At 33.7% G+C, this 24463-nt stretch overlaps 1 protein-coding gene across 1 annotated transcript in view; it reads right to left on the bottom strand.

The window, feature by feature from the left end:
* Nucleotides 1-6297: 6297 nt before the first annotated feature.
* Nucleotides 6298-24463, bottom strand: part of SLF1 (SMC5-SMC6 complex localization factor 1) — a 60932-nt gene continuing 42766 nt past the window's right edge. Inside the window, exons 15-21 of the mRNA XM_059061439.2 lie at nucleotides 21750-21897; nucleotides 14780-14925; nucleotides 13410-13573; nucleotides 12492-12625; nucleotides 10490-10582; nucleotides 9904-10086; nucleotides 6298-7279 (exon numbers count right to left, since the gene is read on the bottom strand). Coding sequence (XP_058917422.1) covers nucleotides 6798-7279; nucleotides 9904-10086; nucleotides 10490-10582; nucleotides 12492-12625; nucleotides 13410-13573; nucleotides 14780-14925; nucleotides 21750-21897 — 1350 coding nt within the window. The 3' untranslated portion in view covers nucleotides 6298-6797. The remainder of the gene's footprint in view (nucleotides 7280-9903; nucleotides 10087-10489; nucleotides 10583-12491; nucleotides 12626-13409; nucleotides 13574-14779; nucleotides 14926-21749; nucleotides 21898-24463) is intronic.

Raw genomic sequence — 24463 nt, 5'->3', positions numbered from 1 at the left:
TATTCAGTCTTATTTGTTTGAAGTTGCTGAACATTACCTTTTAAATTTCCCTGTAGGATGAAAAAAAGCATTTTCAGATACAATGGAGAAAAACTTTTGGGGGATATCACGAAACATCCAGCATTTGATAATTTAACCAAGAATTAGGCATACTAACTCTTATAGGGTGGGTTACCAGGTACACACCATCCATTCTTCTGGCACTATGATGCTAATACAAAGAACACACATGTACTTGGATTTCTCAGTGACTGACAACACTGACAAGCAAGTGAGAAATCTACCCAAAAAGACAGTGATGTGATACTCACCAGTGTACCGTAGTTATGATGTAGGTATCCAATGTATTTATATAAAACAATTGTTAAAATATTGTATTTTGAATTGTACAACTAAAAACAGTAACTTACAAGAAGCCATTTTCCTCACCTTCACAGAAGAGGCGCAAAATAATATGCTCTGGACAATAGTGGCAAGACACTTGTTTGCTCAGAATTCTCTCAGTAGACGACTGACTGCTTACATCTGAATTAATGCTGTAAATAGTAATATTTAGAAGGGAATTTTTTTCCAGGTGTATTATAATAAAAGAAAATAATTCTCAATTTAATCACACAGTAGTGAACTCCCTTTAAAGGAATTTAAGATACAGACTTTGATAAATGTAGTCATCATTTAATCTTACAGTTTCTCCCTGATTTTTGGTGTTGAATCTGGAAAAAAAAAAATTTAGAACAAGTAATTCTTCAGGTTCCATGAAAGCTTCTAAAATCAGAAAAGGCTAATAGTAAAGGTATGCTATCATGACTCCACAAGGTGTCTACATGAAGTTTAAACTTTAGCAATTTAGGAATCCTACTGAACAGTAATGACCCCGCCCAACATGGTAAGGCAGTGCTTTGAAGAGGCTTAAACAGAGGACAGAAGCAGCATATCAGTAAAATAAGCCAGATTTACTTTCTAAGGAAGGGCATATAGCCCAAGAGTATTATTTGAGATCTGCATTAGACAATACTAGGCTTAATTACATCCTTACCTTGAAGAAAAATGGCATATTTTAAAAATGCACTTTATATTTTAAAAAGTCCAGTAGATGCCAGTTTAAATAAGACAACTTTAGAAAAATTTCAAAACTGATTGTTATTTATATTAGAAGCATTACTTTAAAAAATAAATTGGCTACTGGTGTTATACACAAATATAAATCATGTTGCAGAGAATCTTGGAGAAGTAAAAAACAAATGTTCAAAATTCTATCAGAAATACACCACTATTAGCAATGGATTTGCTTATAATCATTTCCCCTCTGTAATTTTACTTAGATAAAATAATTTTAAAAGTTTCTATTTTTTAGAAAGGACTAAGATTAATCCAGGAAAAAGGAATTAAGGGAACCAGTTCAACCACTTTTAATAAATGGCTTTCAACCTCTCTTTAAGTCTATTACCTCCAATAACAAGACTATGAACTTAAAAGTATTTTGAAAAAAAAAGTAAAAGAACTAAAATCATGGGAAAACAAGAAATGAGAAATCTAGATTTGCATAACTTTTAAGAAAGGACTGAATATTACTAGTCGAAATAGCCTATTTCTGATGATACCATTAAAATTGGTATTTTTATTCTTTGAGTGAATTTTAACTAAAAGAATCTTCCACCAAACACTTACCTTGACCCTTGGTTCACTGAACATTGTTCAAAATTTTCAAAGACAGTTTGTTCCCGAGATGAGATCTGTCTGCCTTTTTTCTGATTTTATACCTTCACTACTTCCTCAGTATATTAAACAGCATCTAGAAATCTTTACCCTCTTTAAACCACAATGATTCCTAACCATTTTCCCTCATCCCTTTGCCAAGTTTTCATCTTTACAATTCTGCTTTTAAGTTTTCATGGAAAGCTCTTTAAAATGCATATTTTAACACCACATTTTACTTACTGCTCTATAATTTTGTCTCTATGTTATAAAATAGAAACAATGCAAAGTAGAAAAAAATGCATCTTTAGGATGAAGTCAGATAACCAAGATATATATTCCTTAAAACCAAAACAAAAAGCTATTACAAATCAAACCATTCTGGTCATTAGAAAAATTTATCAGTGTCATGACATAAACCATGGCTGACCTAACCTTTAAGTTGAGAAGTACTGACAACAAACTAAATTCTTTTTATCTGTCACCACTTTAAGATTAATGATTTTTTTCAACATGACTATTTCATCTGAGGACAGAAGAATGCAAAATCATTGGAAATTTTAGTTCATCTGTTATTAAGATAAATGATAGTATAATAGGTGTAAATTCAAAGCTGGATTCCAGACTTTCAGTTCAGTGCAATTTACCTGCTGGAAGTGCTAAGCACATTTAAAAAAAATTCCACTCTTTGGTAGAAATAAATCATACGTTCCAACGTAGTCATTCTCTATTAATGTTTAACACCCATTATGCATTAATGTTCACTTGATCTAATTTAGATACTTTTGAAAGGAAGAGGATTAGATTTACCAAATCTGGGTTCAACTGTCTGAAAAGATTTGGGGACCACAGTAAAAAGACAAAAATTTGGAGAAAATGTTTCATCTTTAACTGGAAACAGCTCTTTATAGATGCTTGAATAAGGAACTTAATTTTTTTGGTCTGTTAAGGGTAATATTACAATATTACAAATTAAATATATAAAAATAACATTATATACTTTTCTTATTAGGAATATTATTTTTATAAAACTAATCACTGGTTACACTTTGTTGATTTAATACTGTTGGATCAATTCAGCAAGCAGTTTAAAAACACAGAATAATTCACTATATTTGTTTTAAAAAAGAAAAATATATATATTCAACAGTACAAATTACATTATTAAAAAAAGCAATCACTGTGTCTAGTGCTAAGGGTCATATTTCAAGATTAAAAAAATATATAGTGTAAGTGTATTTGAACTATATGCCTACACCAAAAAACAAACAAAACCCAAACCATATGGTAATGAATTCAAATACATAAAATATTAGAAAATATTCTGTACGTCAAATATAAATACAAAATGTAATTTTGCTTATTAACACAAAAGTACTAATTAGCAAATTCCTCTGTGATAAAAAGCTAATCACTTGGATTTGTGATTGGAAAATATCCTTTTTAAAATAATTTAATAGAATGTCCCCCCCCCCCAGCAATTCACATAAATTCATGTGTCTAAGAAAGAAAGTTGCTTGGTACTTTCATAAACTGTGAAGCATGAATTAAAATATAACATTTTGGATGTTCTAAAAGATTAGCATTTACTTAAGAGAAAACTTTTTTGACTGTCTAACAATCAATGTTAAAACTATCTTATTTGTTTCCTCTGAAAAGGTCTTTTAGTGCGATTTGCAGTACTCTAAAAGATGTATGCTTAAAACCTAAAAAAACAATACCACAACCTTTTCTATTTGTAGTCTAATAATCTCTGATCCTGTATCAGAGCAAATAACCACCAAAGTACATCATCCTACCATAATTCATCTTAACCTACAAGGTGAATTTTTTGATAACATAATTTTATTTATAAGAAATAGTTAACTATTCCATGTCTTCAGTTTTGACATCACCAGGCACAGCGTAATTCCAATAATGCCATCACTGACCTTTCTAACTCAATCCACATTTGTTATAAAAACAATTATCATTCTGAATTTTGCAAGCTCCACATCAGCAAGAGGTGCGACTGGTGTGGAAGCTACGTGATAAACGCCTGAGGGAAAGAGTGCCTCATGTCACTCAAAAATGACCCCTTTCTACTGATTAAGGGGCAAAAGTGACAGGCTCTCATCAAGTTCATCACTTAACTGGAAAGGTGTGTAAATGCATATGGATTGCACATTCCATCAAAAATTTTTTCCTGTGAAGGTACTAACTTTCTATAAAAGAATAAACAAAAATGGCAAACATTTCCTAGTGTTTATATAAAGGATCCTAGCATTAATGCATTTGTGTTTATCTAGGAATGAGTACTGGGGTTCACTAAGATTGCAAAAGCACACACCACATTCTATTCACTCTAAAATTGCTAGTCACACTGATCAAAGGATTAAACTATCAGACCCTTTACATTTAAAATGAAACGAGAACACCAATTATTACTGTAAATTTAAGAAACACCAAAACTGAAATTAATTTTCAACAGCCTATACAGAAGACAATAAAACTAGACTTACCTTCCTAGAATGTAAGCTTTTCCTCTTTTACTGTAGTTAGCCCCTGTCAAGCATACCACCTGGTACATAATAGGTGTTCAAGAAACGATGAATTCAAAACAGTGATTAATTTAGCATTTCATTTATATGAGAACAAATGTTTTTCTGGTTATCTTGGATTAATGAAATGACAAAAATTGTATATATATTTGGACCACTTTATTATGTGTAGGGAAATTAAGAACTAGTAAGCTCGAAAACTTCATAGAGACCCTTCCTAAAAAGTTGCCAGGAAACATTCTAAAATCTTTTATATTCCAAATATTTGTGGGGATTACACATGGAGAAAGCTGAATCTTAACAGCTCACAAATATCCTTCCAAGCTTTATTTTCTATTGTAATAAGGGCTTTCATTGGCCTTTTTTAAAAAAAAAAAAACAACTCCATTGAACTATGATATGAAATCTGGCAGAGTACAATGATAAATAGCATTACTCAGCCTTCTCTTCTCTTCAGTGGCTGCAACTTTGAGATGCCTACAGCTAAAATGCCAGGAGCCAGAAAGTCTATGAATTTTATCTATTAAAATTTCCACTTTCTCTATATCTAAAATAAATTTGAGGCAATTATTATGTTTTCTAAAATAAAACATAAGAAGTAATATGGGAAATAAAGTTTCTTATTGCAGGTTTAAATTAATATATATTTATTGGTATTTTTAACTAGGCCACAAAGCAGTAATCTGTTTGCCAAGTTATACTTTTGAAGAAGTACAAACTGCAATGACATCTTCTTGAGGTAGAGACTTCAATGGCATTTGAGTGTTTAATATTTCATGTCAGCATGGCTTGTAGAAATTGGCAGACAGAACAGTTATGAAATATTAATACTAATTGCAACTAAATGAATATTTCTTGTGAACATTTAATTTAGAAAACTACTTTTTCTTAGCAGTTAATTATCTACTTTTTCTTAGCAGTTAATTATCTCATTAACTTAGAATTATTAGCAACTTAAGAAATTACTATCTAAATGATTCGTTATAACTAAAAAGAGGAGTTAAGAATGCAAAAGGAAGTAACATTTATTAAATGCCATATAAGGTGAACAGCTAATAACTTAATTCTATCATGACCAAGATACCTGGTGTTATTTCTACTTGACAGGTAAGAAAACCAAAGCTCAGAAAGGAACTTGCTTTGTAATTCAGTTAGTAAGAAATTACACAAGGATTTGAAACTATGTCTGTCTGATGTCAAAGTCTATGTTTTTATTAGTTTACCAAGCAAATGTTATTCCACATGCCTTCACAAGTGACGTAAAGTGGCTACTGTTTGGAATAAAAATGTTCTTACACATCATCTGGGGAAGCGCTTTACTCTCTATGAGCATTATAATGTTCCTTAGTCATGTTTTCTCTGATATTTTGGCAAGTATCAATAAATATCAAAAGAGAGTTGTATGATGTCACATTTGAAGGCTAACTAGAAACGACTAATACTTCTTACAGTATGTGTAAAAAATTACTGATTTAAAAATGTAGGAAAAAAACCTGACTTTTATTCAGAACTGATAAACGAATGTAGCAATTTTTAGTTTAGACTGTAAACCCAGTAATAAGACTCTCAGCATTTGTATCCTGCTAAAAGATCTATTTCCAAAATAAAACTAAAGTGTGCTTTTTTAGCAGATTAATTGCTGTGAGATCATCGCTTTAGTTACATAAAATCGAAAAGGAAGTTCTAATGTTTCTTTTCCAGCTGTATCACAATGTAACTTATTCCCACTAGTAAAGCAACTCCAGTTTCAAAAGTAATTATTATCCATATCCTTTCTTTTAGTTTTACTACAAATTACTATTAGGAAAAACTGCAAATTGAAATGTTACTACTCTGTAAATGCATACTGTACATTAAGATTTTAGATAATCTCAAATCCTTTACTTTGTTGCCACTTATAATCTTAATATTTAATAAAACATTATGAAGCAAAATGTTTTCACTTACAGAATAGTGGTTACATCGAGTAGAAATACACTTTCTATAGGAACCGCTAAAATAAAATAGATAAAGGGATCAAACTATTAGCACATTTACTAAATTTAAAAACCAAAAGAATATATTATTGTGAATTTTGAAATGTTTATTTTAGAAACACGTAAAACTGAGTATTTTACTCCAACAGCCTACAGAGAAGAAACAGGGAGCTACATGTTTATAGGTGTACATTTGCATGTATATTCTTGCCATGACGCTAAGACCCAGAACACCTAGAGGAGAAGACACTATATTGATTTGAAAAAATATTTAAATAAAAAAATTTTACATGTACAATATAAATAAATAATATCACTTTTAGAACAAAAAATAATAAAGATTAATAAAAGCAATGTGTATCAAACAAAACTATTTTTTACTTTTGAGTTAAATTCTACACACTGGAAAAAGAAGCCTATACTATAGCTTTGGATAAGTTCTTTAAGTGCTTTTAAGATTAACAAGGCTGCAAATTCTGTCAATAAATAAATGAAATTAATAATTGTTAATAAGCTATGAAGTCCATAATAAATGACAAAGCAAGCTGAGCAGGTTTAGAAAGCTGACCCATTTTTTCTGGCATCATCATGAAAACTCAGTGACCGACCGACACATCATTTCCAAAGTCACCAATAAGGCCTCAGTGTGTACTCCAGGACACGCTTTTAAATTCTCAGGGAGTTCCTTAAGAATATTTGGGAGTTTCTGCAATGTCTTTATATTTCTAGCATAAAGATCCAATAACCAGTCAGTACGAGCACTAGTGGTTTCCTTATAATTCTGACAAGCTATAAGCAGCTCATTTAGATGAGTTAATCCTCTGAAAGCTAAGAAGAGCTCTGAAGACAAACCAAAAACTGAACAAAAATTTAGCAACATCCTACTAAGTAAAAATGAGTCAAATTCAAGTTGCTGGTGGTAAAAATGTCTCTCTGCTTGTGCATGAAAGTTCTCCACTGTATCTTCTATTTTTGTGATAGCAAATAGTTCTTCCCTGATTTGAGATGATACCACATAATCCAAGGGCAATTCCCCCTTAGAGTTCCTCTGCTGCAGAAGCACTGGGCCTGTGAAAAAGAACATGCAAAATGTTAAGAGTTAAACATTCTTATTTTGGCAGTGTAATAGCCATTTTCTCTCTCCTTTTTTCCCCAAAGCATCCAGGGCTCAGTTTACAGTCATATTTTGTAGTAATTCATATTGACATAAGTAACTGGTTCTATATACTAACTGACTAATAAAGGTGCATTAGAAAAAAAAAATCTAGTCAATTGCCTAATCAGGTTTGCCTAAAAGCACATGCCTTAGTTCAATAAGTAACATATATGGTTATAAATTTAAAAAAAACTTTTATAAAACTTTATAAGTTGTCATCTTCAAATAAGAATATCAGTGTTCCTGGAGGAAATTTTAAAAAATACATTTATCTTAAATTCTATATAAGAGCCTTAAAGGTATTTCATAATATCACCAAGAGGAAAAAGTACTGACCCCTTCCATTGCTAATAGGCAATGGCAGCAGTGCAGACTGCAAAACTTTGCCCAGACACAGAACACGTTTTTCATTATCCTTGCTTATGTTCAATTTTTAGTATAGGTAACTGATTCACAAAAAGTAAATATTAACTGCTCTGGGACAAACTCAGATTTCATCCATCTATGCTAGCTACAACCATCTAACCATCTACTAAGAAAGTTTTGAAGATACAGTTTATCCCCTGGGTAGTTAAGGATGATATGAGAGGGGCAAAATAACAGTGACTCAGTATTTGGTCACACAGCAAAGTACAGGAGTACTTCACACCTCTGCCAGTCAAGTCCTATAATTATTTATGTACTTTGCCATAAAAATGTTATAAGGGATATAAAAGTTTAACTACTAGTGGACATAATCAGAAGATTCTACCATACAACACAGATCTTATTGTCAGAGAGATTACAGATCATAGCTGCTAAAACTCTTAATGATGAATCTGATGAGACACATGTAGTGGCCTAGATATAAAATGTATTTAATGTAAAAGATCAAACAGTAATGACATACGATTAATGTATAATTTACGGAAAAAATTCTAAATCACAATTAGATTTATTTTCATTACGTTGATAGTTCAAAAAAATGGTTTCAAGTTATTCCTGTTCAAAAGAAAAAATACAACAAAATTATGAACCAAGATACTAAAAGTAAACAAAGGTTTTAGAAACATGATTTAAATTATTGCTCTCAATACTGAGTGACTCACAATGAAGAGATAATATAGTTTCTACAGTGATGGTGTCAAACCATTTGACAGGTCCAAACGCAGATTATACCTAAGGCAAAGAGAAGTCTGTATGATTGACGAAGGACCTTGATAAATGCAAGTACAAGTAGATTTCCTCTCTTAGGACAAAGAACTCATCAATTTATTATTCTTCACCAAAGGTCCTAAAAACATTCACATTGGTTAGTATAATGTCTTCTTCTTCTGAAAAGTTGGACTTAATACAATAATGGTTTTTATATCACTTAGACCACTTGAAGCAAAGCCAAATATTGGCTTGGAATGTCACAAACATAGTTAAGTAGAAAACTAAAACACTTAGGAGATATAACAGTGTGGTTTTGTAAACATACAATACTAAAAAAAGTGTAAGAACTGAAAAATACATTGATTATGAAATGGTATAAGTAAAACAGACACACTAAGGCCTTTAGGGGGCAGGAGAAGACTATAAATAACCAAACATGTTAAACTACCATGATATAGAGCCTTCCTCAGATAGATGACAGATAGATATAGATACATAGTAAAGAGATAGCTAAAGAAAATATGCTGTCTATTTTCATGCAGAATCAAATAGCTTTAATTACTGGATAAATAGTACAACCGTATTTTTAGTACAAATAAAAGTAATAGGAAATTTATACAAATCTTTGTGTATTATAAGCTAGTCATCACTTTTCCTTTGAAAACAGAAATCAGTTTTGAACACTTTGATATAAAATTTATATTATTCAGTTCAGATATAAGAAGAATATCATTGAGTTGGGGGGTGGAAAAAAGGGTTCTGAAAGCAGAGCTCAGACAAGAAATCAGCAGAAAAAGCAGTAGATGAATATTAAGCTCAAGTTACTTCCATCACATACCCTCTGCACAAGTTATTACCATTTGGAAATCCTCCTACTTAACTTATTAATTGACTACAAAATCTGAATGAAGAAAAGATATTATTCTAGGATGTCTTTTTTTGTAGTCTATAAAGAAATGACTCATTAAAAAAAAAGAATAATCGTTAGCAGTTATATATAGGAAATGAAACAAGAATGAAAAACCCAAGTACTCACAATTGAACATTTACATCCACTTATTAATAAGCTTTCAGAAATGGCTGGTTTACAGACATTACACACTTTAAGTAAAAGGATTAATAGTAAAAACTAACACACCCAATTCAAAATACACTCTCCTAACAAAGGTAAAAAGGCTTAATAATACGATAAATAAATACATTTTATGAAAAGGCTTTTATCCTCAGTAAGTAAAAGGTGCTTACATTCTAGCAGACTTTTCATCTTTACTTTTTCATTAAAATGTAATAAAGGCATCTTTCCTTACAGAGCTTAAAATATAAAATACTTTCTACCTCTGAGGGATTCATCAAAAAACTGGATAATTTATCATAACCCGTTTAGCATAAATGTACTCACCCCCATGCTGGAGTAGCAGCTTGCCAATTTCTACATGTCCGTTTGACAGTGCATCATGCAAAGGAGTCACCCCGTCCACTTGAGTGAGCAGATCTACCTCTGGACAACGTTGCAAAATTTCCTGGACACATACTGTGTTGCCATAGTTACAGGCTTCATGCAAAGGCGTCCAGCCAGCATTGTCTAAATTAGAAATCAAGGCAAATTTTAAAACGGCAAAAGTAGGACTTTTGGTAGTGAAGTATTGATATTCTACTTCCCTTATCAGTGTGACTTTCTAAGTGCCTCATATACAAACAGAATGCTTTGATAAAAATGCCTAGGGTGTAATCATATTTCTAATTGTAAAAAATAAAAACTATTTTAAAATATTGATGTTGGGATCTGATCAAAATATAGATGTCAAGAAATGGTTGTGCACTATTATACATCAATATGTGATGAATTTCTTGGTTTTGCTACTAGCAATACTTTAACGATATGTTAGGTAAATATACTTAAATGATTTTTCTTAATGTTGAAATTAAACTATTTAATATCACAAATATTAAGACATTGAATTAGACAACAAAGATTTAGAACTTACCTTTAACATTGATGTCTATTCCTGGCATAGAGAGAAGAAGAATCAATTTCTCCACTTGGTTATTTATGCAAGCTCTATGGAGGGCTGTTTCTCCTGCCATAAAAAATTAATAGATTATTCCAGAGAAGACAAGATATCAACTAAAGAAAATAATCAAAGGGCATGAACTAGGAGATCTGGCCCCATGCCAGAAAATTATTTATTGAGTTTTCCTTTTGACTGGTTTAAACATCTCTCACATTAAAAAAAAGGGGGGGAGGGAACCCCACCAATCCATAGAGCCTCTCTGTTCTATCAGCAATTCAGCAATGAAATTCTACTAAAGGTTTAATATAGGTATTGTCTCCCCCTAGTTCAAGGTTTGAAGTTTCAATCCTGCTATAAAACCCTCAAATGATCAGAGAACACCAAATATACTGGGTTTTGCAGCAATAAAAGTTTAAAGTGCAATTGCCCTCTCTTAAATTTATTCATGAACCTACGTTAAATGTATGCCTCTTTTTTATACAGCATTTATAGCTTAATTCAAATGAATGTTTCTGGCTAAGCATGAGTGCCTCTACACACTCAAGTGTAATTCAGAACTTCAAATCCATTAACAGATGGTTTGCTGCTTCTCAATAGGCTGTCTGGCTTGGCTACAGCAGCACAGAGAAGGAGAAATGGGGGAATCTTAATATAAACACACACACACGCACACGCACATGCACACACACGAAAAAAATCCCTAGTACCATTTAAAGCTGAACAAGAATGACAAATAGAATGGCAAAGCCTTTTCTAGGAGGGGTGCAGTTAGTGCCTGCTGCCTAAAATTGAATACATCCCTCTCTGCTGTAAGCAAGATTAATAAGATATAAGTGATAATTTGATGTAAGGGGAATTTAAAAAAACATAATAACTGCTTTGAAAACAAATGAAATACATACTGATTCAAACTCTTTCTTGCTATAAAATACTAAGAAGCACATTTTTCCAGTGTTCAGTTTTACAGATTATCTCTGTAACTTCTACCAAAACATTTCTTTAACAAGCACTGAAAAGCTTTCGAAGTTTTTCTCTACTATTTCTCAATTCTCTTCCTCCCTCCAGTTCCTTCTGTTGTCCAGCTTAAAGCCATTCATATTCATTTTACTTTCTGACACAATAAACAAAGAAAAAGGACACTGTTTTGTGAAGTTAATATCTGAGTGCACATTAATACATGTTTCATATTTTGAGCCAAACGGGCAGTTATTGTGAATTTGTGATATGCTATTATGAACTCATCTCATGTTGAAAGATGATGAAAGCTTGGTTCCATAATGATAATATTTGTATTAAAAACACGATATAGCTCATAAACAAGAGACTTAGCAATTTACTTTGGCCAGATACAGACGCTTGGAAGTAATTTATAATTTTGAGTTAAGGGGTACCTAAGCAAAAGAAGTGCCGGAGTGAATTATTACAACGCTATTCTTGTTACTCCATCCCTTTAGGTACTTAGGTTCCAGTATAGTTAGAACCAAAAGCCAAGCACATTTCATAGTCTGGGCTCAATGCCTGGAAGAAAAGAGTCCATATGCTTAACACAGCTATGTAACATAGCCTACTTCTCATTCTTTGTTCACAAAACGTCTAGGACTGAAAGAGATGAAGACTGAATTATACTTTCAAATCACAAGACACTGATCCTAAGCAGCACAGGTTGAGGTGGAATAGAAAAGTAAGGCAGGCAAGTCTGGAATGAGCTCAACATGAGCTACACAGTGTTTAATATTTGAAAAGGCAGGTGGAGAAAAGAAGGGAGGAATACTCTATTACACCAGGTATTAAACACTTTTTTTTTTTTGTATAAATGGCTGTTCACAAAAATAATATGCTCTCCAGGAAGGTATTTCCTGGACCTAGTCCAATATTTAAGTTCAAGCATTCATCAGGGCCAGTGTGTAAAACTTGCAAATACTGACTATAACCACGAAAAGTTCCTAGCATAAATTAATTTAGATATTTGGAATACCTTTTAAATTAGTCTTGTGAAAATTTATCTTTGTAACTAAAGAGGGGCAATTCTCCTTGGAACACGACAATTCTCCTTCTGACTTCTTTTTCAATCTTTTTAATGATGAGGAACATTTAGCAAGATTCAGCTCTCTGAAAAGAAAGTAAGACATAATGAAAGCTTGCTTTTCACCAAGGCGTAGAAGCACAAATTATATGGTGAGTTAAAAAAAAAAAAAAAAATCTAGCCTTCTTTTAATATAAACCCCCTTATTCATTCAAATCTTTACTGCTTTCTATTTTTTTATTTATTTCAATTGTACAGAAACAAATTTTATGCATTTTCATTTTATTACCCTTGCACCCCCCAATAGCCCACCGAAAAGTTTATGAATATTGAAAGTCCAGTAAAGCAGACGAGACCAAGTAAACTGTATTTGGCAGAAAGACTAAAGCAAACTGCTAAGATCCAAATGCAGGCCCCTACTCCCTATTCTTATGTTCATGTTCTAATCCTATCCTCTTCTTCCTAAAAAGATTTCAGGTTTTCTGAATTTTATATAGCATACTTTTAGAGGAGGTTTCTCATTTGGGGAAAGCTATTGTAACAACTCAGAGTATCTCACATGGTGATGCATTCTGAAATCCCATCTATATTATATACAAGTAGTACTTTAAATCACAAGGCAAAAATTGTGTGGAACAATAATTTGATGAAGAGTTTTATTTCTTTTGAAGAAGACTTAATAGAAAGAAAGTGTGTACCTTGAATTAAAGAAAGTGAAAATGTTGATCATGTGCATTTACAGGTATAAAACTGAGTTTTCTGTTATCAGTATAATTCAGACAACATCTCAGATAAAGATACAGTTCAAGAAATGACTAAGAAGAGCTGTACTCAAAAACAAAGCATAGCTGGTATATAAGCATCACTTACGGTAACTCTGGCAGCCCTTCAACTTGTTTCTGTTTAGCACCATTCAGCATAATTAAAGCCCTCTGAGATTCAAAGCAAGGCCGCTGTCCTATTTTCTTTGGTATCTGCATCTTTCCAGTCCCATGAACACCAGTTTTCCCCAAAGCTGGCAAATAGGAATATACCTGTTGCAAAATAATATTATATTGCTTTCTCAACTACAAAAACCTGGAAACAGTAGAAAGAAATTACTTGATTCATTTCACCATTAAATTTAGTTATATTTTCTTGGTTTCATCACTATGGTTGCCACCCTATCTCATATGAACATGCTAAAATATTAAGAAAGCTGCTAGTTCCATGTCATTAAGTCAGTATGACATACACAAGAAAAATGCCTTCTTCAAAATAATTATTTTTTTGAATTCAAATTTGACACTCATTTAGGAAAGTTCTTTTGATGAGTCTTATGCCCAACTTGTTATAATTAGCCTATTTTTAGTATTTATGGTTTAAGTACAACTGGTATTTTGTCATTTCCATTTTGGTAATGTCTTTCTTCAAAAGAAAAGAAGTCTGGAATAAACAGAATGAGGAGCGCAAAAGTCACTGAAGACAAGGATTGTTGCAAACAGTATTTGCCCAATCTGACCAATTATTAACAAGCATATTTCTCATTTGTTGAAGAAACTGCTGGAGATATTAGATATCAATAATAGCTAAAGATAGCCAAGATAAAACTGGAAAACCTTGCATCAAATTAAGTTTATATGTGTATATACATAGGATAACTGGTATAACCTTTGGCATCATTTGCAAATTTTGCTTTTTAAATACCATTAAATACTATGTAGAATGTTTCTGGATCAAGGTCTTTCCAAAATAATAATCTTACATACTGTGGCAAGTGATATAAAGATTCTTGTATAATTTTTCTATTACCAGTTCTTAATTACTCTCAAGGAATTAAAATTTCTATTCACTAATTATTCCACTTTGAGGAAGAAAACTACCTGATTTTATATGTTTGAAAGATTTATGATTAATATGTTCTGTCCAATTATTAAAATAACTAAGAATATTTAAAAATTGAATTTATAAACTTACTTCTTAAAAATGAAAAGAACTAGGGCTTCCCTGGTGGTGCAGTGGTTGAGAGTCTGCCTGCTGATGCAGGGGACACGGGTTCGTGCACTGGTCCGGGAGGATCCCACATGCCGTGAAGCGGCTGGGCCCATGAGCCATGGCCGCTGAGCCGGCGCGTCCGGAGCCTGTGCTCCGCAACGGGAGAGGCCACAGCAGTGAGAGGCCCATGTGCCACACACACACACACACACACAAAAAAAAAAAAAAAAAAAAAATTAAAAGAACTAAAATAGAGTGGTGCTTACCATTTTCTGAAGAGAGAGTGGCTCAGAAGAAATACTAATGGAACTCCGTAAACACAACTTTTTAAAGACTGCCTCTGCAACAAACATTTGAAGCCAGGAGGAAGAAAAGGAACAAATAAAAATCTCTAATTCCTGTGAAGAAAAGTCTGTAGAAAACACGAGAAGTAAATATAGTTATTGCTACACCTTATAAAATTTCTTTCTATAGACTATTTCCTTCATGGACTTTATTCATTCAAATGATGATTCCTATACTAGTAAGACTCACCCACATAATTTTAAACCACAAAAAATAGATAGTATTTCTATTCCTTGCCCTTCAAGAGAAATTTTTATGGCATATGTTCTCACATTTGAAACAATCATTACTTTTTATTATTTTAAATAAAAGGCTTGACATTTTATATATATGTATATATACACACATGAATGGATAGATGATATATGAATAGATAGACAGACATGGACTTTTATCACTATACTTTCCAATTAATGTTAAAGATCTCTTCCCACAATAGGGCTATGTCTTTGGAAAACTGGTACTTGGTTTTTAAATGGGCACACATGTATTTAATTTGCACTGATTAGTCTTGAGCTGATAGGAAGACATTTTTCCCGGACAACATCCATGAATCCTATCACTGCAGAGAAGGAGGAAAGGTAAAGAAGAGGGATAACGTAAGACAAGAGAATGCATAAGAATTTTCTTAGAAGTCTGCATCCACTGTACTATACCAAGTGCGGGAGAGGAGTATAATTATATATGACAAAACAAACAAACAACAAAAACACCAAGAGTCTCAAATCTCTTCATTCTAAAATCCTCAAGTTCTCCAATAATATGGAAATACATAAATATATACATGAATTGAAAGTGATAAAGGACTGAAGTGACTATTTCCCTTGTAAATTTAATGTTATGAATTCTCTATTAAAACTCTCTGCTTAAGTAACAGAATGGATAATACACTGGAATGGTAAAGAATAACCAATAAATAGGATGCTAAAAAAGCTAAAATTAGGGCTTCCCTGGTGGCGCAGTGGTTGAGAGTCCGCCTGCCGATGCAGGGGACACGGGTTCGTGCCCCGGTCTGGGAGGATCCCACATGCCGCAGAGCGGCTGGGCCCGTGAGCCATGGCCGCTGAGCCTGTGCGTCCGGAGCCTGTGCTCCGCAACGGGAGAGGCCACAATAGTGAGAGGCCCGCGTACCGCAAAAAAAAAAAAAAAAAGCTAAAATTAAGCAAAACAGGATGAAAAAAGTTGATATACAATAAGGCAGATTAAAATTAACTACAAATAATGGAAGAATAAAGAATTAGAAAAAGTCAATTAAATTAGCAAAATAACATAACAGGTCAAAATACATTTTAAAGTTGGACAGAATAATAAACTTAATAGCAATATAAAGCTTAAAATTTGAAGTCTCTACTCAGGAGCTGAGTTCCTTTGGCTGAGCAGACTTCACAGACACCCAGTGAAATCCTGTCCTTCTCAGATGCCTTCCCAAAAGGCTAGGGCCTCTGGTGTCCTTGCAGTCCTTGCCTGACTTTCAATGAGGGAAGGAGAGTTGGGGTGGGGTGGGGGTGGGGTGTGGAGAACAACAGTTTAAGGAGGAATTTTGCCCCTGGGAACATTTGGCAATTTGTGGTTGTCACAACTGGGGAGAGAAGTATACTGGCAACCAGTAGGCAAAGGCCAGGCATGCTACCGACTGTCCTACAATTCACAGTTCACAGGACAGCCCCTCACAATAAAGAATTATCTGGCCCCAAACATAAACAGTGGCCAGGCTAAGAAAGAAACTGCCTGGACTAAAGAGATCTGAGGTTCTTGCTTGTGGCAGACTGCCATATGGGCAAATGGCTCCAGTCAGATGTTAAATAGATCCACCTAGCCCCACACAGACATATGGTTTCTGAATTCAAACAATCCTGTCCAAATATGGCCTCAGAGATATAATTCATAAGAATTGGAAACAAGAAGGGAGTTATTTACAACTTTTTGTCACAACTGACTACTTACAACCTACTACGCTGCTAGTATTATCTGAAACTATGCAAGCAATAAACTGAAGGATGAGCAGTAAAAGATCTTTTCAATATTAAATCTCTAGTTATACACATTAAAAAAAAAGCACATCTATCATCAAAGACTTTACTATAACCAACTGATCTTACATATCAACTCTAAGCAGAGGCAAAAGCAAAGCAGAAATAACTTGTACTGTACAGTTCAAAAGCAACGATCCCACAGTGGAACTTCTAAATGGAGTTATTCACCTAGAAATAACATTTGGTAGCTTTAAAGATATAGCAAATACAAACTATAATGGATCCACATGACCAGGTAACACACACTTGAAGGGAATGATCAATAAGAGATGAACAAGAGAACTTAAGAAACTTAACCCCTGATTGACATGTACACACTGCTCTATTTAAAATGGAAAACCAGCAAGGACCTAGTGTATAGCACAGGGAACTATGCTTAGTATTATGGAACAACCTAAATGGGAAAAGAACTTGAAAAAAAATAGATACATGTACATGTACATGTAAAATTGAATCACTTTGCTGTACACCTGAAACTAATACAACATTGTTATTCAACTAGACTCCAACATAAAATAAAAAGTTAAAAAAAAAAAAAAAAAAGAAAGAAAGAAACTTAACCCCTGTACTTCAAGATCTTCACTGGCAGCATCATTTTTATTGCCCTCACAGCTAGCAGGTTGGTAGCTTGCACAGAATAAACATTTAGTACTTAATAGATAAATGAATGAATGACTGGCAGATAGCAATAACTGGAGAGCCAAGCCAGGATGATCTTTTTTAAAAGTTACTTAGATCATGCCACTCCCTTTTAAAAATGGTTTCTAACCCCTAAATAGGGCTTAGAAGTTCCTACTCAAGCTCCTCTACTACTTTTTTGGTTTTACTGTGGCCACTCTTCTCCTTGCTGCTTGTCATCAGCCAGGCATCAAAAGATTTCAAAAAGGCCCAACTCTTTCCTATCTCAGAGTTTTAGTAAATGTTGTGTCTTCTGAATGGAATACACTTCCCTGACTCTGCCAAACTCCTACTTATCCTTCAGGTTTTGCTCTCCATGACCACTCTACATAAAATAAGTTCATCCACCTCAACACCTAGTTTTTCTTATTTGGAGCACTTAGCATTTTAAAATGATGTATTTACATTAACTTAATTACAGTCTGCCTCTCCCACTGAAAGCTCCAAAAAGGCATGGATCATATTTTGTTTCCCTCTTCCACTGTATATGAAGTGTTTAGCTCAATGCCTGGTAGAATGCCAATAAAAATTTGTTGAACAAATGAAGGCAACAGAAACATTTTGATTGAGATGATTAGTCAAATTATAAAAATGTATATTTTTGGAAAAGGTCTGAAGCATGGAGAGGGATTAAAATAGAGAGTAAAAAAAAAAAAAAAAAAAGCCAATAAAGGTTTGGAAAAACTCTCAGGAAAAGATAATGATGTAGCCTGAGAAAGGCAAAGGAAGCTTTATTAAAGTTCTCTAAAGATGTGAAAAATATTATAGTAAATTCTGATGATGTGTTTTCTTCCCAGTGAAAACAGGAGAAGAAATAAACTGAAGTTAAGGATTGACAAACTATGTCTTGCTGCCTATTTTTATGAATAAAGTTTTACTGGAACACAGCTATGTTGATTTATGTACTGTGTATCACTGCTTTCTTAGTGCAGAGGTGAGTGGTTGGGACAGAGATGGTAGAGCTGAAGAGCCAAAAATATTTACTGTCTTGTATTTTATCCAAAAAAGTTTGTCAACCCTAGTTTAAGCCAATACATCAGGAATTTCAATTAGGCACAAAAAAGAAATTTCAGATCTTGATGCTAAAATATAGAAAGGGATATAAGGAAACTCTTTCTGTTCAAAGTGTTTAGAAATAAGAGAGAATTAGGCACAAAAAAAGAAATTTCAGATCTTGATGCTAAAATATAGAAAGGGATATAAGGAAACTTTCTGTTCAAAGTGTTTAGAAACAAGAGAGAATGGCATCTATGTGGGACGGCTGGACATGAGATCTGATGGAAACAAGAAAGAATTTTACTTATCTACTGAAATATCTTCTGCCATAATTTTCTACAAAACAATGAACAACTAACAATAATTTAATAAACTAAAATTAATTCAATAGATCTGAATCTGAGTAGTATCATAATATGTATTTTATACTTTTGGACTAGAAAAAAACCAAAACATCGTTTGTCATAAATGAGAAAGATGGACCAGTATCTTCAGCTGGAAGCTATATAACAGCCAAATTATAACATCTTTACTAATGACTTAGGAAAAGCAAATAATAATTTAACTGAGTTGAAGAATAATGCAAAGACATGGTCAAACAAACAAACATACAAATTACAGAGTATCTACAGAGAAAAAGAAATGGTTCTCCATCAAAAGAGCAAAATATTGACCAAAAGGACATTATTAGAACACCTGGTTCACTTGTAGGGATGAGTGTATTAGTCTACAAGCTCTGTATTATACAGTTTAACTTTGCATATTAGCTGTAGAAAAGCTACTGCTCTCTTAAGGATAAACTATTCACTTGATTTCTATCTCTTGACAAAGGCTAAAAATCAAGATGTACTAACAAAAATTTAGGAAGATTATTAATTTGAACCATTTTTAGATATGTATGTTAAATTTTAAAAACTGCCTATCTATGGCTTAATTGGAAGCCTAAGAAACCAATTGTGTGGTGCCTTGAGAAGAGAAAGGAAAGGCTTAAACACACATTTCAAATGGGGATATAGTTTAAATCTCTCGTAGTTTTAAATATTAGTGATCAAACATATTGAGAGCAAAGTAATCACTCAGTCTGTCGACAGGATTAAAATGGTAACATTAAAGTCAATTTTAGCTTAAGTCAGTCACAGGCTCAAATTTGTTGAGTTTAAACTTGTCTTGTGAAAACTGGGAGTAACAGTGGATAACAATGCCTTGCTTTAAAGTAAAGGGACATTCGATTATGAGTAAAGAAAGCATTAAAGCTGATGCCTAACATGTAGTAGAACCTTGTTAACACAAGGCTCATTATTTCATGCATTTGGCTAAGATAAGTTATATTTCCCTAGAGGTAACCAATACACACTGGAAACAACACATGTAAATACACTGACAGTCTGTAAAGGCACTGCTAATTCTATCCTGGGGTCCCCAAACTCAAAGAAGTTTCATTATGGAATGAAAACAGGGAATCCTTTTAGCTGAATGTTTAGTTCCCATGCTAGCAAATAATGCCAGAATTCTGCTGTTTCTAAAATGGAAAAAAAGAAAAAAAAAAGATCTAGTAGGAATGGTGGGAAAGAAATGATAAGAAAGGGTTCTGAAGGAAGATTGAATTTGAGCTAAGAAATGTTAAAAAGTCATGCAACAAAGGACAGCTACTTCACAAAAGGAACAGTAATCACCCCTCAGCTCAATGAAAAAGAAAGAGGGAAAAAAAGAAGATAAAATGCTTTAGATAAAAATCTTCTAACTTCAGTAGTATAAAAAGAGACCTCTCTTTGCAGAGGGCATCATCGAATAAATCCTGAACCCAGTTAGAGCCTGGATTTCTATTCTAGAATCTCTCTTCAAAGTATTAAAGTGATTGACAGCATATTCAAGAACTTTTTCTTTTATATAAAACCAAGATGCAATGAAACACATGTGTAACAAAACAGAATACTTACTTAGCAGTCTAAAATATTTTTAAGTATATAAAAATCATCTTTTATATTTGAGAGGCACAAAAGTTCACTTACTTTAAAATATGTTCATTTTAGAAATTTAGAAAGGAAAGAAAAGAAGAAAGGGAGGGAAGAAGGAAATGGTTCATAGGGCCCTAATCTGGCTTTGAAGTGTAAGAATGTACATAAAGGTTAATAACACTGTAATAACTTTGTATGTGGACAGATGGTTACTAGACTTATGGTGGTGACCATTTCCTAATATATGCAAATGTCAAATCATGTAGTACACCTGAAACATAATATTGTACATCAACTATATTAAACAAAAAGAATGTACACATAAAATCTTATAGAAGCCTGGAGACCCAAAAGAGTTAGGTAGAATCTTTTATAAGGTAAGCATGTGAAGATGAGTTCTGTCATCATATTGCTTAAATAATATTCCTGTTACTTTAGAGGAAACTTTAAAATTAGATAATGTGGGGAGGAGGAAGAGTGAGAAAATTATACATATGTATTACTTTTATTTGCTTCATCCACGCTAATCTGTTAGATCGCCCAGACTCAATGGAAAAGAAATATGGCAGCTTTTTGTTATAATAAGAAAAATTACACAGCAACAGGTACATGGGGAAAATGTTTTAACCAGTGATATAGCCCAAGTTAATCCAAGTGGCTTTATAACATAGTAAGTATTCTGACCCAAAGATTTTCATTTTTTAATCCTGTTAAATATTTATGCAGGAAGAGACGTGGAAACTGTTCATATGGCACAGAAAACATTACAGACAGATAATGCTTTTTAGGTGAACAAATAGAAGTATTAAAGGTACTGAAAATAGTTTCTACCATGTGAGATTCTAAAACGCCTAACATAAAAAAGCAAATCTGGGCTTCCCTGGTGGCGCAGTGGTTGAGAGTCCGCCTGCCAATGCAGGGACACGGGTTCGTGTCCCGGTCCAGGAAGAAAAAAAAAAAAAAGCAAATCTATCTCTTCAATGAAAAGAGAATAAATGGATTTTAAATTTGTCTAAATATTTACTTTAACAGAACAGCTTAATTTTAATTTTTTGTTGTAGGATTAAGGAAAACATTAATAACATTATATATAAATATATAATAATTTATTTCCATGTACTATTTTCCATGCTATAATATTAAATTTTTATGAAAGCATCAAAATACTATTTTTGAATAATAAATGATGTGTGTGGGGAAGAAGGCTCATGTAACATAGACACACTTACCATCACATGAAAGGGAAACATAACTTCCTAAGTCATCAGACATGTGTCGCATCACGTTTCTACCCATCTTAAGACCAAGGACAATCCAGTAATCTATTGCTGCTCCAAGAATTCCAGTCAATAAGTAAGCTAGTTCATGTTTGAAGACCTAACATTGAGATTGGAAAAATATTACTAAAACATACTGAAATGTATTATTTCTATTATTTTGAATACTTGTTGAGGCAAAACATAGCTATTTAAAAAAACAGGGTATGCTAATGCCAAAAGGTATTCTTAAGAAGCCTAGCAAACTAATTCCCTCTTTCCATTCTCTCCATCTCCTTCCTTCCCTCCTTCCTCCCCTGATCTATATCTACATCTAAATCTGTATCTGTATGACAAAACAGTTAATAAAACAAATTTTCCAGGACTTTTATATGGATACCTTGTAACAAACTCTTAAGATAACTTTATCCAATGGTGTCAAGTGCTTTAGTCAGGCAATAATTCTATTAAAACAATGAGGAAGTACTTGGCTTCTGTGGATTTCTGTTAACAAGAATATATGACTATAAAAAAAGAGATTTAGCTACCCCTACTGCTTATGTATAAAATTAACCTTTGGGCTTCCCTGGTGGCGCAGTGGTTGGGAGTCTGCCTGCCAATGCAGGGGACACGGGTTCGTGCCCCAGTCTGGGAAGATCCCACATGCTGCGGAGCGGCTGGGCCCGTGAGCCATGGCCGCTGAGCCTGCGCTCCGCAACGGGAGAGGCCACAACAGTGAGAGGCCCATGGACAGCAAAAAAAAAAAAAAAAAATTAACCTTTACATTTCCCTAAATGGCATTCGCCAGAAAAAGACTTGAAAAACAATGCATACAAGCTTTAACAAGCAAGATTGTCCTTTGTTGTAAAAAATTTAAAAATCGGCTCATCAAATTTTAATTATTAAATTATATCATATACCATTACCTAACTTAGAGGTATAGATATCAGTTTTAAAAGTATACATTCTTTTATATCATTTCTATATTAACGTTACTAAACTACTGTAAGAAATATAGCAAGGCACACAAACCTTACTTACAATAAGCATGCTTCACACTGGTGTTTAAAAATATCTTTCTAATCCAGAAACTATGAAGATGTGTGAAAATAATATTTTTAAACACCTTTGATTTAAACATAAACACTTTTCCACAATGACATTAAAACTAGTTGAAATTCCTGTATTTTTGGTATTTGTTGTCTAGGCGTGTTGGATGCGTGAAAAAAATCACTAAATTAACAGTTGGGGAGAAGCCATGTGAAAGGGTTTTAATAAATGTTATGATATCCAAATAGATAACTGCTATGTTCTGCCCCATACTATACCTGATATGAGATTACTGACAAAGAAATCTCCAGCACTTTGAACCCTCAGTGACTATAGGATTCATTTCTCCTGCCCTCAGCAGACAAGGTTCTTATAGGTACGTACAGCATTTCATTAAGGCGTCATTCCTAGTGCAAGAAGCTATTAAATGATTTCAGAACTGAAGTGCTGTTTTTGGGTTGTTGCACAAACAAGGACAAATGGTCAAGCAGCACATACATCAGGTCCAGTGAAACAGTGTTTATTGAGGGAACACCTACAGAGACAGGATCCTCAGCAGGTGCCTAAGTCCCCTTTTACCCTACCACACTGTTGGGTAGCACATGGTATTCTGGCAAGGCTGGATATCAGCATGTGGGAGAGAGACTCTGAAGAATGGGACGAAGGGGATTTTAAGCTGCATGATTAGGGAAGCACTGCCCTTCTGATATGATCAGGGGCCAAGATATGGAACCCTGACCACAGCCTGATCCTGTCAGGTCAGGAGGGCATCAGCAGGACCCCTTCTCTGGCCTTGATCAGAGGTCTGAGTTTAAGCCCTGCAGTTGTAGTTGTGTAACATGGGAAGTGAGCAGCAGGACTGGCCATGTCCGCAGGCTGGGGAATACCTACACCTCCCCTGGACCCTGACAGGTGTCAAGCCTTGCAGCTGACCAGAAATAACTCCTTTAAGTATGGGTCTTGGCCAGTCTTCAACGAACTTTGCAGGAAGCCAACTCCATTCTTTGCAAAGCCAAAATGTAGATGATCACTCTGAGCGATTTTACTTCTCATGGTTCAATTTATCAAGAGAACATAAAACAGGGCAATGAAAATCTGTTTGAACTAGCAAATGATCATGTCAATATCCATGCCACAGAATGTTCCTTCCAACATAATGTGTATCTGAATATCAGCAATGACACTTCTCAGGAAGAAAGCAAGAGACTGTTACATTTTGATTTCTCAAAGTATTCCCCCATCTCAATCAGGGTTACACTTCAGCTCCCTGGTCCTAAGACTCTGGATAGAGAAGATGAGGCTAGCACATAGAGCTAAGCCTCATACAAACTAGGATCCAGCACTCTATCAAGTAAAAATAACATAAAACCAACCAGGTAAGACTTTCCCTCTTTCCTGATGCAAATATATGTACATGTGTATCTGACACAACAAATGAGTACCAATATTGCTTACTATTCAATTCACCTTGAAATTATTGTTATTAAGCAGTTAGAGATAGGTATGTCTTACAGTACCTGCAAGGAAAGACTGTAGTTCCTTTACCATGGTAAGAAAAAATTTGCCAAAGTTATTCTACCTGTGTGTCATTGGCTAAACATACCTAGCACATACCACATATACATCATAGAAAATTT

The sequence above is a fragment of the Kogia breviceps genome, chromosome 4, assembly GCF_026419965.1.
Source record: "Kogia breviceps isolate mKogBre1 chromosome 4, mKogBre1 haplotype 1, whole genome shotgun sequence".
NCBI classification, from domain to species: domain Eukaryota; kingdom Metazoa; phylum Chordata; class Mammalia; order Artiodactyla; family Physeteridae; genus Kogia; species Kogia breviceps.
The sequence above is the reverse complement of the archived record's forward strand: the minus strand, read 5'-3'. Positions and strand labels throughout refer to the sequence as shown.